This window comes from Orycteropus afer, unplaced genomic scaffold (genome assembly GCF_000298275.1).
Source record: "Orycteropus afer afer isolate SDZICR_OR568_19922 unplaced genomic scaffold, OryAfe1.0 scaffold00284, whole genome shotgun sequence".
NCBI lineage: Eukaryota > Metazoa > Chordata > Mammalia > Tubulidentata > Orycteropodidae > Orycteropus > Orycteropus afer.
The window spans coordinates 2943886-2962386 of NW_006921871.1; the positions used below are offsets into that span (position 1 = coordinate 2943886).

An 18501-nucleotide genomic window follows, 5' to 3' on the forward strand; every position below is an offset into this window, starting at 1 on the left:
CTGAGAAATCTATATTGTAAATCAACATTGATTTTAAACTATCTGAAGAATTCTGAAATGTCTTCAATTTCATTGTATGAAAGGAAGTAGTTTATGGACTTGAAAATGAAAACTTAAACATTATAGATCATAACACATGAACTGCCATGTCAAGACTATTAAAATTTGTTATTAAAGATTTTCCATGCATTATAATGAATTCCCAAGAAAGAAAATGAAGGAGAAACTGTCTTAATAAACTATGCAAAAGTTAAATTCAAATGAAGTCAAATTCCCCTGACAATGTTAGAATAGGTAGATCAAATGGTGTTAAGTGAGGATAACTATTAAACTAACAAAAATAGTCAAAATAACAATAAGGATAAACACAAACAGTTCTGGAAGGGAAATTATAGCTGGTGAGATTCTTAAAGTGTTTTTAGCAAATTCTGTATTAATAAATTAAGCCATTTAGTCTGAAGATTCCATTCATTAAATCAAGTTGTACAGTGTCAGACATAATGCTTTTGGTAATGGATCAATTATTTAAACTACTTGATCAATTAAATAAATTAAGTTAGTCGATAAGCAGTGATGAAATAAGCAGTCTCCCTTATTTTTTGAATCATTAACTATGAAATTGACTAAGAACCATCATAACAGAGTTGCTTTCTTCCTACAATGTTTCTGAAAGAATATCTTCTACAATGTTTACAACACCTCAAGGTGAGATTGAGTGTGATTTATTTTTATTTTTTTTAATTCAGCATCTACACCTTCTAAATTTTCTTCAGTCACTTTATTCTTTGTTTTTGCAATTTAAAATAAACAATCAAAAGTTGGTATAAGGATCACTTTTCAGCCTTTTGGCAAAGACCAAGTATAAAAGCAGATAAAAGCAAATGCTCTCCTAAGGCATAATTGAAACCAATTCCACTGTTATTTAGGATAATCTGGACCTACACTATATATTTGTGATGTGGTATGCAGATTTTCAGTATGTTTAGATCACCAATTTCCCACTAATCATGACCTACAAAGTAGAATGAGTATTTTTCTAAAATTTGTTCCCAATTAAAAATAATTTATGTCAATATTTGGAAGCTAGGAAGAACCAAGGAAATACACAGAAATAGCCTACCATTCAATCTCCAGAGGAAAGTTTCATTAACATATCCTTAAATGTCCTTGTTGTTGTTGTTATGTGCCTTGGAGTCGGACCTGACTCATAGCGACCCTCCTTGGGTTTCCAAGGCAGTATCGCTACAGAAGTAGATTGCCCCATCTTTCCTTCCAAGGAGTGGCTGATGGATTTGAACTGCCAGCCTTCTGATTAGCAGTCAAGTTCCTTAGGCACTATGCTACCAGAGCTCCCTAAATGTCCTTACAACATATAATACTTGGTATTTTGTATGCATGATATGCAATACATAGTATAATATGTTTTTCTTTAAAGATACAGAACCATGGGTTGCCCGTTTTACATATTCTTTGATTTTGTAACATATCACAAACATATGCCCAGTGTGTGAGTAAAACATAATATTTAAAAATCTCATCTACAGCTTATCTCTGATATTATGCCAAAACAGGTCTAGGTCACTGAGCCAGTTGGGGGAAAAAAAAAAAAAAAGAAAGAAAGAAAAGAAAAAATAGGTAGAAAACATGTATGTGAAAAAATAAATTCTATTGTGACATATCAGAGATCTCAGAGCAATCAAATGAAAACTGATTTGAAGCTTTTGTGAGTGAGATCTTGAGAAATAAACCAGATTAGCATAACTGTAATTGAGAAGATTCTTCTAGATGTATTGGTGTAAGTTATTATCTTTGACTGTGACCTACTAAGTGAAAGTCTAACTAACACAATCTAAAGCTGGGAAGATCAACAAGTAACAGACACATAGACATAACTTATTATTTCTAGAAGTTGGTTGAACCTCCAAATACTGTATCCTCAGATAACCCAGCTAATTTGGCATAAGACTTAATGATTTCATAGGCATTTCTATAGCTGGACAATCAGTTTTAGAACACTTCCTAGAGATTAAGGTGATCCATTCATTTCACAAGAGTTTGTTCCAAAGACATATTCAAACAAAGTTGGAAATAAAAAGTTTCAAAAGCATTCCTCAATTCTTCTAATCTTAGAATAAACTGTCAAATGGAATCATGGTGCTCAAATTAGTGACTAAAAACCTAATTAATGAGATAATGACAACAACAAGGATCATTAATACTTTTATTAGAATATTTAAAATTCAAACTAAAAAACACATTTAATAAATATTTATAACATTGATTAGAAAAAATTATTATAATAATTACATAATGAGTGACTGAATTATCTTTTAATGTTAGGCTGTGCCCTTTCTGTGAGCAATCACTGGGGAGAGACACTAAAAAGATAAAAATAAATGAGTCACTGTAGTTCAAAAGTTAAAAAGAAATCCTTGCAGTGTGTTTTCTTTAAGCACACAGGCTCAATGAAAGAAAAGAAAGAAGAAAAATAAAGATGACTGAAAGATTGTTTTTTATTTTTTTAATATGCTTCTTATATTTGGAGGATGTTTGTACAATAATTTCCCAAAACTATTGATGGAAGTACTAAATTCTGCAACTCAGTCTGGCATTTGACAATATCCAAATGCATATCTATCAGCATTGTATGTGAAGTAATGCACTTTAATGCCATTGGTGGCTTGTATTCTGTAAAAGTAAACATTGATTTTTCCCTTCTTTTTATTTAAAAAAAAAAAAAACAGTTCTGTATCTCTTACAATATTGTGTTCAGATGAGGAAGGATATATTTAATGAAATGATCTTTGCATTTGACTATAATCAATGGCTTTGTTTGATAAGCAAAGTCAAGTTAAATATTAGCGAAAATCCAAATAATATTTATACATTAAAAAAATAATAAATCATCCAGACAGCTTGGTTTGTATAGGTGTTGATCAAGATATAAAAAATTAATCCTTTTCTTTTCACCTTATTCTAATGCTGAATGCATTTTAAGTCTATAATGCTTACTTAAGAGCAAGTTAAATATTTGTTAACCAATTTATACCTGATAGCTATTCTGTGATAAGCATTTCTTTGATTATTTTTTTCTTCCTTAAAATAAAGTCACAGTCCAAAATGTTCCTTTCATTGTATTTAGGTTTATTTTATTCTGCTTCTTCCTAAACTTGTTAGTTGAACTAGATTAGGTTTAAAGGGATTGATTTTAAAACATTTTATAGTGGTATTTTTATTTGATATGTGTTTATTTTTATTGTATGTAACTGTAATGAGATGTTAAAAGGTAAAATACCTTTCTTAAGATGTGTACTTTTCATATTGAAAAATATTTACCTCAGAGATATTTTCCTGCTCTGTCAAAAATGGGTACAGTCAATGCCAAAGCTATAAAGGCTAAATATTCCCTAGCAGATTATTTAAACCTTGCTGATTCATTTGCATAGAATAATATTTAGCCACAAATAGAACAGGAGGTGAGGCAGCTACATATACTGAAGTTTATTTTTCAGAGAACAGAATAAAGGTGGTGTGAGTTACGAATATAACAAGAAGTCTCCATGGGGTGTTTCCAGCAAGTCTCCAAGATCAGAACCTCTTGCAGACAAGATCCATGTTGTCTGATAATTCAATACTCATTAAGCCTTGAGCTTCTTAATTCCTAAACCAACTATTCTCTATGCATTTGAAGTTACTAATTGCTAGATTTGGATCATTTTGCTCTCAAAGGCTCTCTCTATATCATTAAGTTTATTTTCAAGGGAAATAAGCAAATAAACTATCCAAATAGTTAGCCAGATAAGCTGAGTTACCTGAGTTCCCAAATCACAGAATTTACCAGATTCCATGCTACCAAATATAAAAATTAGCCAATGGAGATCTCTGTTTATTGACACATCTTAGTGAAAGGAGGCATGAAAAGCAAATATTTTTCATTAACTGTTTAAACTTAATATCAAATGATATTTCATCCACTATTTATAAACAAAAACAAAACTTAAACAAAAGAATCCACTAAAATATTTAATGAATGCCTACCATGGTCAAGAAACTGAGCTAGCAGATACAGAATATAATCCTTGAGGTTGCTATCTCCTTTAGAAGATAATAATAATGACAATATAATAATATTGATAAGTTCATTTACTCCTCACTTTATCTATCTCATCATCTGACATTTTGCACTTATGACAATAGTAAAAATCTACTATCCAATTAGTTTGCACAATAATGATGTATATCTAGCATAATAAACACTGAGGTACAAGGCAAGAGTAAAGCTGGCTGAGATGATTAAGGCTATGTGTCAAACTAGCTAGGCCATGATTCTCAGTGGTTTGGCAGTTATGTAATTACATAGTTTGGGTTTATAATGATGGAATTAGGTCTTATATAATGATGTGATTCAGCAGTTGTGTAATGACGTAGTCATCCTCCATTTTGTGAGCCAATATGGTCATTCTCCAATTTTGTGTAACACTAATTTTCACATAAAGACCTAGTCTTTACAACCTAACCACATCAATAAGTGATAAGTGAGTTTATGTGTATAATTAGCATTATGTTTATTATTATGATTGAGGTCTTATCATATACAGGCACTCTTTTTAAGTGCTTAAAATGCATTAAATCAGTCTAATGACTTTTTTTTTTTTTTAATTCCATTTTACAGATGGGAATACTGAAAAACTGAGAACATAAGCAATGTGCCCAAAGTCACACAAGTAGTAATTTGTGAAACTACAATAAAAGCCTAGAAAGTCTATGAATTAGAACACGTGTAGCTGACCAAAATACACACACCTTAAAAAGAAAGCGAGGAAGAATTTAAATAGCTTTATTACCAAAATGAATACAATGCAATTAGTCAGCATATGACTCTTTCATTTATCCAATAGATCTTAAAAGTTTCTACAATGACTTTATCTTGATGTTAGTGTGCATTAAAAAAAAAGACATAAAAGAAGAAGAAATCTCTGAGTGTAAGGTTTGAATATTATTTGTTCAAAATAGTTTTTAATTGAGGAGAGGTATTTTTATATTTTTAGTAAAAAGAAATTATCTGTCCTCAGAACTCTATAAATGTCTGTGTGCTTGTAAATAAAGGACAAAGCAGTCCTTACAGAAACATTCTGAGTATTCCTCAAGGACATAGCCTAACTAAATTGAGGAGTGCTTGAGGAGGGAGAAAGAAAGAGAATAGGAGGAATTAGGTGGCTTGGCAGTACAGTGTGGTTGTTAGGGTGATGTTTCTTTCATCCAGCCCAGATCATGATTGGCAGCAAGCTGGCCATCAAAACAAGTCAGAGACAGCTTCTCAGATACCCCAGAGGCAGTGTCATTAAGTGCAGACAGCATGAGGAAGGTGACCCAACTATACCTCTTATGTGGAGAAATGAACAGTTTTGCCTCTAGCCTTGTCTATGTTTTCCTGCATATAAAGCACACCAAGGAAACTTCAAGATAAATAAGCACAAATGTACACTCCTAATAAGGACTGGCTTCACTGTGTGCAAATTGTGCCATCACACAGGGCTCTGTGCTTAGAAGGGTTCCATGTTTGGTTTACAGTGTATTGTCACCAACATTGATAAGCTTAGTTTTGAACCTGGGACCACATTCTCAATTTTCACTAGGTCTACAAATTTTATAACTGTCTCTGCTACTAGTAATGTTAGAGAATGACAAAAGAAGATTTGAGAAATGCTATTTACATGTCTAATTTTAACTTATAAATAAATTTTCTAGGTTATACATGTGAGAAAAATAAAGATTTTTACTCCCAGCCCAATATTTAGAAATTGAGAAAGGTAAGAGAAACATTTAAATGAAGACCTACTCTTCTTTGATTTTTACTTATTTATTTATTTTATTGTAAGTTGGATTATTTTTAAAATAATTATTTTAAAGTCAAAAACTCAAGGCAAAGTCAGAAACTCAAGGCAAAGTCAGAAAACAGGTGGAAAGTGTCATAATTTCAACCCAAGAAACACATACTCTTGCCATTTACAGGTAGGAAATGCTGCTGTCAGGCACCATAACTCAGGCATCAGGCAATGGTAGTTCTTGTTTCTATTCTTCTTGGCTTCTCTCTCTTTCCATCTTTGTCACAATCACAAGGCTTACTCATAGCCTCCTGCTGGAGACTGTTGTCCTGAGATTCAACTGCCATACAGAGCTTGTTAGTCCCTGGAAAATTGATATAGAAATTAATTTTTTTTCCATTCACACAGAAACACAAATGTTAAACTTTTTAACAAAGGATTGATATTCAAATGACTAAAATTGAATGACTCCAAATTTATACAACAGAAAAGGAGACAAACCTTAGGGAAAATGAATTTCAGATTAGCTGTTTATTTGCATCTTATAGTCTAAACCAACATTCATCTATCAGTTTGTCGCACTATGGTGGTTTGCATGTTGCTGTGAGACTGGAGGCTATGCCACTGGTATTTCAAATGGCAGCAGGGTTAAGCATGGTGAAGGTCAGCACATCTTCCAGACTAAGACAGACTCAAAAGAAGGAAGGGGCCATCCACACCTCAAAGATATGGCCAGTGAAAACCTTACAAATAGCAGTGGAACACTGTCTGATATATTATTGGAAAACATTATGAATAGCCCTGAAACAATGATATAGTACCAGAAGATGAGCCCCTCAGGGAAGAAAGCACTCAAGATAGGACTGGGGAAGAGCTGCCTCTTCAAACAGAGTCAACCTTAATGATGTGGATGGAGTAAAGTTTTCAGGACCTCCATTTGCTGATGTGGCTGCCAACATTCATTAATAATTGGAACATGGAATGTACAAAGTATGAATCTAGAAAAATAGGCAAATGTCAAAAATGAAATGGAATGCATAAAGATTGATATCCTAGGCATTAGTGATTGGTTTGGACATTTTGAGTCAGACAACCATATGATTGCTGTGCCAGGAATGACAGATTGAAGAGGAATGGCATCTCATTCATCATCACAAAGAATATTTCAAGATCTATCCTGAAGTACAATGTTGTCAGTGATAGGATAATATCCATGTCTCTACAAGGAAGACCAGTTAATACTACTATTATTTAAATTTACTTACCATCCACAAAAGCCAAAGACAAGAAAATTGAAGATATTTACCAAATTCTGCAATATGAAGTTTACCAAACATGAAATCAAGATGTATTGATTATTATTGATGATTGGAATGAAGAAATTGCAAACAAAAATGAATTACCAATCATTGGAAAATATGGCATTGGTGATAGAAATGATGCTGGAGACAACATGATAGCAATTTTGCAAGACCAATGACTTTCACTGCCACTCAGTCAATTGCGACTCATAGTGACCCCTCCTTGAGTTTCCAAGGCAGTTCTCTATAGGTGGATTCCCTGGTCTTTATTCCAAGGAATGGCTGGTGGGTTTGAATGACCAGTCTTCCAGTTAGCAGTCAAATGCCTCGGGCACTACACCACCAGAGCTACTATTAATGACTTATTCATTGCAAATACCTTTTTTTTCAACAACATAAATGGTAGCTATACATGTGGATTTCACCAGATGGAATACATAGGAATCAGGTCAACTACATATGTGCAAAGAGGCAATGGAGAAGCTCAATAACTTCAGCCAAAACAAGTTCAGGAGCTGACTGTGGAACGGACCATCAATTCCTCATATGTAACTTCAAATTAAAGCTGAAGACAAGTAAAACAAGTCCATGAGACCCAAAATATGACCTTGATCAATATCACACCAGAATTTAGCATCTGAAGAATACATTTGATGCACTGAACACCAATGACTGAAAACCAGATGAATTGTAGGATGACATCAAGAACATCAAACATGAAGAAAGCAAAAGATCATGAAAAGAAGAAAAGACCAAAATGGATGCGAGAAGAGACTCTGAAACTTGCTCTTGAGTAGAAAGTAGCTAAAGCAAATGGAAGAAATGACAAGATGAAAGAGCTGAACAGATTTCAAAGAGCAGCTCAAGAAGGTGAAGTCAATTATAATGAAATGTACAAAATCCTGAAGTTAGAAAACCAAAAAGGAAGAACATGCTCAGCATTTCTCAAGCTAAAAGAACTGAAGAAAAAATTCAAGCTTCGAGTTGCAATATTGAACAATTCTGTGAGAAAAATACTATATGATGCAAGGAACATCAAAAAAAAAAAAAAAAAAGTAAGGTATACACAGAGTCACTCTACCAAAAAGAATTGGTTGATGTTCCTCTATGTCAGGAGGTGGCATATGATCAACAACAAATGGTATTGGAGGAAGAAGTTGAAGCTGAACTGAAGGAATTGGTGAAAAACAAGGCTCCAGGAACTGACAGAATACCTATTAAGATGTTTCAACAAACAGAGCCACACTGGAGGCACTTGCTCATATATGCCAAGTAATTTGGAAAACAGCTACCTGACCAACTGACTTAAAGACACCCATATTTGTACCCATTCTAAAGAAAGGGGATCTCACAGAATGTGGAAATTATCCAACAATATCATTAATATCACACACAAGGAAAATCTTGCTGAAGATAATTCAAAAATAGTCGCAGCAATATATTGACAGGGAACTTCCAGAAGTGCAAGCTGAATTCAGAAGAGCACATGGAATGAGTGATAGATAGCATTGCTAATGTCAGATAGATCTTAGCTGAAAGCAGAGAATACCAGAAAGATGTTTATTTGTGTTTTATTGACTATGCAAAATAATTAAACTGTATGGATCACAACAAATTGTGCGTAATATTGAGAAGAATGGGAATTCCACAATACTTAATTGTGCTCATGAGGAACCTGTGCATGGACCAGGACCTGTCATTTGAACAAAACAAGGGGATATTGCATGGTTTAAAATCAGGAAGGGAGGGATCAGGGTTCTGTCTTTCACCATACTTGTTCAGTCTATATGGTGAGAAATTAACTTGAGAACCTGACTATATGAAGAAGAACACGGCATCAGGATTGGAGAAAAACTCACCAACAACCTGCAATATGCAGTTGATACAACCTTGCTGAACGTGATAATGACCTGAAGCACTTACTGATGAAGATTAAAGACTAGTCTTTAATGGATGGATTACACCTTAACATAAAGAAAAAGAAAATCCTCACAAATGGGCCAATAAGAAGCATCAAGATAAATGGAGAAAACATTGAAGTTGTCAATGATTTCAGATTACTTGGTTCCACGATCAACAACAACGGAAGCAGCAGCTAAGAAATCAGATGATGTATTGCTCTGGGCAATTCTCCTACAAACGATCTCTCTGAAGTGCTGAAGAGCAAAGATGCCTCTTTGAAAACTAAGGTGCACATAACCCAAGCCATGGTATTTTCAGTCACCTCATATGCATGTGAAAGTTGGACAATGAATAAGGAAGACCAAAGAAGGGTTGATGCTTTTACATTGTGGTGTTGGTGAAGATTACTAAAAGAAAGTACCATGGACTGCCAGAAGAACTAACAGATCTGGAAGAAATGCAGCCAGAATGCTCTTTGGAATCGAGAATGGCCAAACTTCTTCTGATCTACTTTCATCATGTTTTCAGAAGGGACCATTTCCTTTAGAAGGATATGATGCTTGGTAATGTGCAGGGTCAGTGGGAAAAGGAGAAGACCCTCAACAAGATGGTTTGACACAGTGGCTGCAACAATGGGCTCAGGTATGGCAAGGATTGTGAGGCTAGCACTGGACTGGGCAGTTTTTCATTCTGTTGTATCTGGGGTCATTATGAGTCGCAGCCTACCGACAGCACCTAACAACAACAGGGGTTTGAAAACTACAGCCTATAGAGTAGCATCTGTTTTAGTAAATAAAGTTTTATTGGAACACAGTCACACACATTTATATATAGTCTATGACTGCTTTTGCACTGCAGTGACAGAGTTGGTAGTTACACAGGAGAGCAGGGGGAAAAAACCCAAAAACCTGGCACAAAATAATTTTAAACTAAGTTAATGAGATATGAGTACCAGGTAACCCAGAATTAATGAGAATTATTAAATGGGATAAGCAGCAGACACAACATAAATGGTCCAATTTTGAAATTTCATGATGCTAACTATGGTGCTGCATCTTCTCTTCCTAAATCTGGGTGCTGCAGGCAGTTTACTGGTTGTAAAATATAGAACCGATTTATGTGTGTAAGACAATGGTGAACTTCTATTTTTTAAAAAGAGTTAATTGATAAATTATGGAAGCTTAGGTTCAACTTTCACATGAATGCCCATCCTCAGCCCAGATAACTGTGGTTGAACAAACATAGCCTGTCATTAATAAAATGCACATAGTAAATGTGTAATTTCTGTAAGTCAAACTATGTGAAGTCCTGGGTGAAATGCTTTTGAAATAACCATACTAAACAATTCATTGCATTTCTTCCAAAATATAAAGTTTTAATTTATTGGTTAACTTTGGTTACATTATCACCAGTTTATAATCAGTCCATTAAAATTTATAGGTGCTTATTTACGGAAAAACTTATACATGAAATTTCCTCAATTTATAAGTGTCCATCTTTTATTTCTGATGGGACTTTTGGACAGATAAATGCCATCATTGTTGACCGTGATGTCCATCTTCTCTCTTTGAAAACCTTCCTTTTCATTATAGGTATTCTGGGTATCTGTAAAGCTATCTAGTTTTAATCAGTCTAAATTATTTCATTTCTTTCATTGTAACCAAAGGTGGGATTTAAACTTTTCTCCAATGTAGACATAAATTTATATTTTTCTTGTTTCTTTAGCAAAATAAGTATAATCAACAACAAATGCATTGCAAAGTTCTAAGGTAAAAATTGAGTTACCAGATATGATACCTAAAGATGAACTAACATTGAACCTAACAAAATGAAGCTGTGGCAGTCCATTAATAGTACCTATACCGTACTTGTCCTTAGGATGGCTGAAAATAACTTTGTGTGTATTGTGCATTAAATGAATGAATATTCAGCAATCTGTTAAAATATAGGAAATAATTTTGGGTGATTACAAATGTCATTTGTAATGCCCATTCTTAACAGATTTTTCTTTTTTTTTTTTTTAATGGAAGTGAATCTGTAACTACAAGAAATGTTCATAGCATGAAGATAGAAAATATGCGGTAAAATGTAATGATGTTTAGGAAGGCCATCACAAAGATTAAGAATGCTTACCTATGAACCCACCAGCCACTCTTTGGAAGGAAGATGGGGCAATCTACTTCCGTAGTGATACTGCCTCAGAAACCCAAGGAGGGGTTGCTATGAGTCAGGTCCGACTCAGCGGCACATAACAACAACAACAAACCTATGAACATATCCACATGCAGTTTGCCAGGTGATGGCTGTGAAGAAACACCCATTGGAATCACCATGCTCAATTAATTGTTTAATTGAACCAACAGATTAATCATGATAATAATGAGGTAGAGATGTAAAATAGAAATTACTTGCATTTAATATGTAATCCAAAGGAAAGAAGTCTTAAACCTTTTTATTGCACTACATTGAGAGGCAAGGTACCTGATACACGTGGCCTATTTATATAGTTAGCATCCTCAGAATACACTACTAGAGAGAGATAGCTAACTAAAGGGTAAGTACAGGATTTTTATTAAATAATCAGATCAAAGATATTCTCTGCAAAGTGTATGCCATTTTCCAAGAAGAAAACTGAGGTTGAAAAATCACCTATATATTACTGACTTGAGAAGCAAAACCCCTAAACATTGCATTAACAATAAATTTAAACAAATTGCATTTGTGTTTAACGAAATGTGTAGTACCAATATAGAGTGTCCATTATTATTCAAGAAGGAATAGATTATTTGCACGTTTTTATAAGACTGCCACAGAGGTGGAAGATCTGTCTTCACTCCTTACTACCTCTGAAACTTATTACAATCCAATCAACCCTCCTAAATCTGTTTCCTTAACTATTAAAAATACATATTTCTATAACTGAAATAATAGGTAATAGTGAGAATCAAGTATAAAAATACATATAAGTCATAGCTCCCTATAAAACACAAGAAATGATTGTCTTTAAAATTTGAAAAAATTCTTCAGGCTTTCCTAAAACTTTAATATGTTTCTCACATTAATGATGGGAGAAAGATGTTAACCTTAATAAGACATGTTTTGATGAAAAATGAAAAAAGAAATTAAAAGAAAAACTATGAAAATGCTGGAAGAAAAATGTTAGCACCTATAATGCATGTTTTGATGGAACATGAATAAAGAAATTCTACTAGGAATTCAAATCATTAATGGCTTGAGGGACTAATTTTGTCATTAAAACTGGCAAGAAAACAAATGAATCTTAAATTCAAAATGTCAACAATTAAGCCATCTTTCCTTATCAATTCCATATATTTACATGTATTTAAATTTATATAAGAGTGTGTGAGCTCAAAGGCATCATAGAGATCAGCTAAACCACCTCTTCACCTTATAGATGAAGATGTTCAGACGTCAGAATGTGAATATGTTAGCAACGTTTATATTGCTGACTATGGGTGGAGACAGTTCCTAAATTGTGATGCCCTTTCAAGTGGCTCTTTCTCTATATCTCATCTTTAGCACTAGCCATGTCAGCATCCCTAGATAGAGAAATGATGTATTATGTGATTCAGAGATTTTCTTCCACTAAGACTTAATGAAAAGGGTATGTAGGATTTCTTAAGAGTGCAATTTTTTCTGTAGTGTAAGCTGGAAGACATGACAAAGAGCTTCTTATCCACCCAACTCATTTTAGGGATGAAGAAATTGAAAGCCCAGGAAGTTAAGTTGCTAGCCAAAGGTCAAAGGGTTGAGAGGCAATGTACTGCAAGGGGAAAGCATACAAGTTTCAAACAGGTCAGGCCTAGGATACACTGGTTCTGTCACTTCTTAACCACGTGACCTTGGAGCAGGTAGTTAGGTTTTTTTTAGTTTTTTTTTTTTAGTATTCTATTTCCACATCCATAAAATGATAAAAATACAAGATGAAATAAGATAACAGATAAGGTACCTGGCATTTTATAAGTATTCAAGAGGCCTTCCTTAGAAAATTAAGGACTGTCAGCACCCAGTGTAATGCATTTTCTACTACACATCATGTTACATGGATAATATTGTTTAGAACTGAGAATATTAAGTGCATTTTAAAAAACCTAGTCTTCCAAAATCAATCTCTTCACATTTTTAATAATGCAACAAAAGAGCTTGAAATTGGCCCTAAGAATTTGTTATGAACTAAAGGGTTATATTTAATTGGATTTTCTGCCTGTTGTTATGGAAATAGTTGTTTCATAGATTAAGCATTATGACTTTACTGCAAGATCAAGCCCACAATTGGGTATAATGATGATATCACTCTTATGCTTCTTTTCTTTGACAAAACACATTTAAAATCAAGAGAAAGGATATGAAGCTGTTTCAAAAGCACATATTTCTAAGAAAAAAAAAATAGCTCTCCTATAAAAATAGCTTTAAAATGATATATTCTCTTTTCAAAGATCAAAACTGAGAATGAACTTTGCTGCCAGTAGGGTGCTAAGATGCTGCAGCTATTAAACACTTCTTTCTTCACTATTTAAACTCAAAAGAGTTCCTTTGATCCTGGAAGTTGCTTTCAACATTTAGTCTCAAAGCATCTTTGTAGTTACTGAGCTAACAGGCTTCCTCTGGTTATTTAGTGATCTTTCAAAACTGTTCTATCTAGAATTATTTTATTCATATATTTGGATGTGTAATTAACTTCTCCAAAGAAACAAGAAGGAACACTGGTGGCATAGTGCCTAAGGCATTTGACTTGCTAACCAGAAGGCTAGAGGTTCAAACCCATCAGTCACTCCTCAGGAGGGAGACTAGGTAAGCTACTTCCATGGAGATACAGCCTTGGAAACCCAAGGAGGGGTTGCTATGAGTCAGACTGATTCAACAGCAGTGAGCTTGGAAAGAAACAAGAAGGGAAGTTCCCTAATCTTAATAATGGTCATGTTTAATGAGATAATTCTTCCTGCAAAATTTAGTTTACATCACTGACTCATTTTAAGCCCCAGAAACAGCCCAGCAAAGGAAAGTTGAAATTTTATCAGTAACACCGTAAGAAAGACATCCGGGAGTTGACTAGATGGTCTGCAGTTCTGAGAGCAGATGTCTTTTGCCCAGTGCAGCATGTCATTTGATTTCTTGACTGCAGCTTCCATGGGCATTGATTGGGTATCCAGGTAAAATGAATATTTGACAACTTCAATCTTTTATTCACTTATTATGATGGTGCTTATTGATCCAGTTGTGAGGATTTTTGTCTTCCTTATGTTTAGAGTATTCCATGCTGTAGGTTGTCAGTAAGTGCTTCAAGTTCTCTTCACTTTCAGCAAGCAAGATTGTGTCATCTGCATATCTGAGGTTGTTAATGAGTCTTCCTTCGATTCTGATGTCATGTTCTTTTTCTTATAGCCCAGCTTCTTGGATTATTTGTTCAACATGCTGTTGAATAACTATGGTAAAAGGAAACAACTCTGCCACACACCTTTCCTGATTTAAAACCAAGCAGTATGCTCTTGCACTGTTCAAATAGCTGCCTCTTGATCTATGGACATGTTCCACATGAGCACAGTCAAGTGTTCTGGAATTCAAATTCTTTGTAATGTCATCCATAATTTGTCATGATCCACACAGTTGAAAACCTTTGTAGTAGTCATTAAAACACAGGAAAACATCTTTCTTATATATTCTGTTTTTAGCCAAGTTGATCTGACATCAACATTGATATCCCTCATTCCTTGTCCTCTTCTGAATCTGGCTTGAATTTCTGACACTTCCCTGTTGATCTACTGCTGAAACTGTGTTTGCATTATCTTCAGCCACATTTAACTTACATGTAATATTAATGGTGTTGTTTGATAAATTCCTCATTCTACTGGATTGCTTTCTTTGGAATGGGTACAAATATAGATCTCTCCCTGTCTGTTGACATGTAGCAGTCATACAGATTTGTGGGTATAGATGGTTGACTGCTTCTAGCATTGCATCTGTCTGTTGAAACATCTCAATAGGTATTCCATCATTTCCTGTAGGCTTACTCTTTGCCAAAGCCTTCAGTGCAGCTTTAAACCCATCAGCTGTTCTGCAGAAGGAATATGGTGCAGTCTACCTCCATAAAGATTTACTGCCTTGGGACCCAATGGAGGCTATTATGAGTTGGAATCAACTCAATGACTGTGAGTCAGTGCAGCTTGGCCTTCTTCAATCAATACCATTGGTTATTGATCATATGCTACCTCCTGAAATGGCTGATTATCAACCAGTTATTTTTGGTTCAGTGACTCTGTGTATTCCTTCCATCTTCTTTTGATGTTTTCTGCATTGTTCAATATTTTTCCCCACAGAATCTTTCAATATTGCAACTTGATGCTTGATTTTTTTTTTCTTTAGTTCTTTCAGCTTGAAAAATGCTGACCATATGCTTTCATTTTGTTTTTCTAACTTCACATCTTTGCACTTTTCATTATAATACTTTATTTTGTCTTCTAAAGACAGTCTTTGAAATCTTCTGCTGAGCTGTTTTCCTTCATCACTTTTTCCATTTCCTTTGGCTATTCTATGTTCAAGAGCAAGTTTCAGAGGCTCTTCTGCCATCCATTTTGGTCTTGTCTTCCTTTGCTGTCTTTTTAACTTTCTTCATGTATGGTGACCTTGATGTCATCTCACAATTCATCTGATCTTCTGACACTGTTCAATGCATCAAATCTACTCTTGAGATGGTCTTTAAATTCAAGTGGGATGTGCTCAAGGTCTTATTTGGCTCTTGTGGACTTGTTTTAATTTTCTTCAGCTTCAACTTGAACTTGCATATGAGCAATTGATGATCTGTTCCACATTCAGCCTCTGGCTAAGCTTCTCCATCATCTCTTTACACAGTTGTAGTTGATCTGTTCTGTGTATATTTTATCTGGTAAGGCCCACACATAGAGTTGCCATTTATGTTGTAGAAAAAAGATTTTTTAAATGAACAGGTCATTGGTCTTGCAAAATTCTATCATGCGGTCTCTGATGTTGTTTCTATCACCAAGACCATATTTCCCAACTAGTTATCCTTCTTCTTTGTTTACGATTTTTTCATCTCAATCACTAGTAATAATCAATGCATCGTGAATGCATATTTGATCAATTTCAGACTGCAGAAGAAGAATCTTCAATTTCTTCATCTTTGGCATTGATTGGTGGTTGGTGCGTAAATTTAAATATTAGTTTTGTTAACTCTTCTTCCTTGTAAGCCTATGGATATTATGCTGTCAGTGACTTCAGGATCGATCTTGCCATGTTATTTTTGATGATGAATGGTGTGTTGTTTCTCTTTAATTTGTCATTCTTGTCATCATAGACCAATGATTGTTTCATTCATAATGGCCAATACCAGTCCATTTCAGCTCACTAATACCTAGGATATCTTTGTTCAAGCATTCCATTTCATTTTAGACAACCTCCAATTTTCCTAGATTCATACTTTGTACATTCCACATTTTAATTAATAATGGGTGTTTTCAGATGTTCCTTCTAATTTTGAATTGTACCACATCAGGAAATTTGTTCTCAAAAGCTTTGCTCCATTGACATCAGTAAGGTTGACTCTACTTTGAGGAGACAGCTCTTCCCCAGTCATATTTTTGAGTACATTCCAACACGAGTGGCTCATCTTCTGGTGCTATATCTGACAGTGTCATGTTACTCCATAATGGTTTCACTGTCCAATTTTTTCTAAGTAGGTCCTACTTCCTAGTCTCAGCCGGGAAGCTCCACTGAAACCTGTCCACCAGAATGAGCCTCCTGGTATTTGAAATACCAGTGGCATAACTTCCAGAATCACAGAAACACACAAACCACCACAGTATGACAAACTGATAGACGAGTGTTGGGTTTCAATACTTAAATAGGAGAAAAATAAATCCATCACCAAATAACATATCTTTAATAAACATTTCATTATTTTCTATCAATTAATTATAATGTCTGATTAGTATAAAACTTTTTAAAGTGTCAAGTTACATCAAAAGGTAAAAATTTTTCCTTGCTTTGCAGTTAGGTTGAAGAAGGACACAGTCTAATTTTGTCATTTCAAAAATTTCCACAAAACAACTTTTTTAGATTATCTATTCTAAACCAATTTCAATCTCATTTGCATAGGTTTACATAGATTCACATATTCACTGATAGTTACTTTTCCAGCCAGTTATGCTTCTGGATGCGTTTCTTGCCTCTATCTTTTGGCCATTAGCTGAGAATCCTTCCCCTCTATTGTTTATATTCTCACTTTCTTGCTTCCTATTTAACCCTTGACCCTTTTTGGCTATGATTTCTTTTTTTTTCTTTTTCTTCAGAAACTAGGAATCAATACTTTTACCTGTACTTATTTTCTCTGCCTCTACCATACACAGAAATTTGCAATATATTGGTCAATTACAGGGTCAGTTTTAAGGAAGTTTTTAGATTTAGTGTTTAGGCACAATTTTCCATAATTTTAAGAGGTAAATGAAATTGAGAATGTGATGAACTTTGATGTTACCTGATGCAGATGCTGAAGAACCTCTAAAATACCCTATATTACTCTGAACTCCCTCCTCTCTAGAGTCTAATTAGCCAGTTGTCCACCCACTGAAAATGGTTAGTCAGAGAACTCCCCTCAAAAATGGAGGAAAGAAAAAAAAAAAAAAGGCATGTGTAAATTTGGGAGGTTTCCAGTGTCTTAGTGACTGTGCCTATTTATGACAACAGGTTCATTTCTTTGCTTTAGAACAATGTTAAAGATGTTAAAGATGCTTCTTAAATCGTCACACCTGAATGGTTGTTAACTTGCCATTTTCCTTGCTCGTTAAAACTCTAAAGGGCTTGAACACTGGCCCAGCCAATCTCTCGTCTCTTCTTTTTCTCTCCCCTCTCTCATTTCTTTCTTCTTTCCCTCTCTTTCTCCCCCTCCTTGTCTCTTTCTCTCACCCTTTCTCTGTGAGGTTCATTTCTTTGACTGATTCTGAGTGTCCATAATGACTGTTTGGCATATTCTACAGGCAAAGGTCCCGAGACCCTTTTTGCCGGCTATAACCTCAATGATAATGAATGGCACACAGTGCGTGTGGTTCGTCGAGGAAAAAGTTTAAAGTTAACCGTGGATGACCAACAAGCCATGACAGGTAAACTCTCTCTACTTCCATTGCCTTCTCCTATGATAAAGCTTTAGACTTTCTCATTTCTTGCAGGTGACTTTAAAAACCAAGATTAGAGCATAACTCCAAGCTGGTACACACATTTCATTTCTTTGTTTCAATTCTTCTAATAAGAATTCAGTTCAATAAGCAGCATGTGTAGCGTTTTGCCCCTAAAATGATCAATAATTTTATGCTATCTTCTATGTCTTTTAATAATTCAAAAAGAAATTATATTGTAGTTGACATTTTGTGGTTGATTAATATCTTAGGGCCTCATAAAATATTGAAGTCATTGTTTGGATGCCAATTCTGTTCAGTATATATATA

General features: G+C 34.5%; 1 protein-coding gene across 1 annotated transcript in view; it reads left to right on the forward strand.

Annotated features, from left to right (window-relative positions):
- Nucleotides 1-18501, forward strand: part of NRXN1 (neurexin 1) — a 1670321-nt gene that overhangs the window by 749807 nt on the left and 902013 nt on the right. Inside the window, exon 12 of the mRNA XM_042782286.1 lies at nucleotides 18037-18159. Within this exon, the coding sequence (XP_042638220.1) occupies nucleotides 18037-18159 (123 nt within the window). The remainder of the gene's footprint in view (nucleotides 1-18036; nucleotides 18160-18501) is intronic.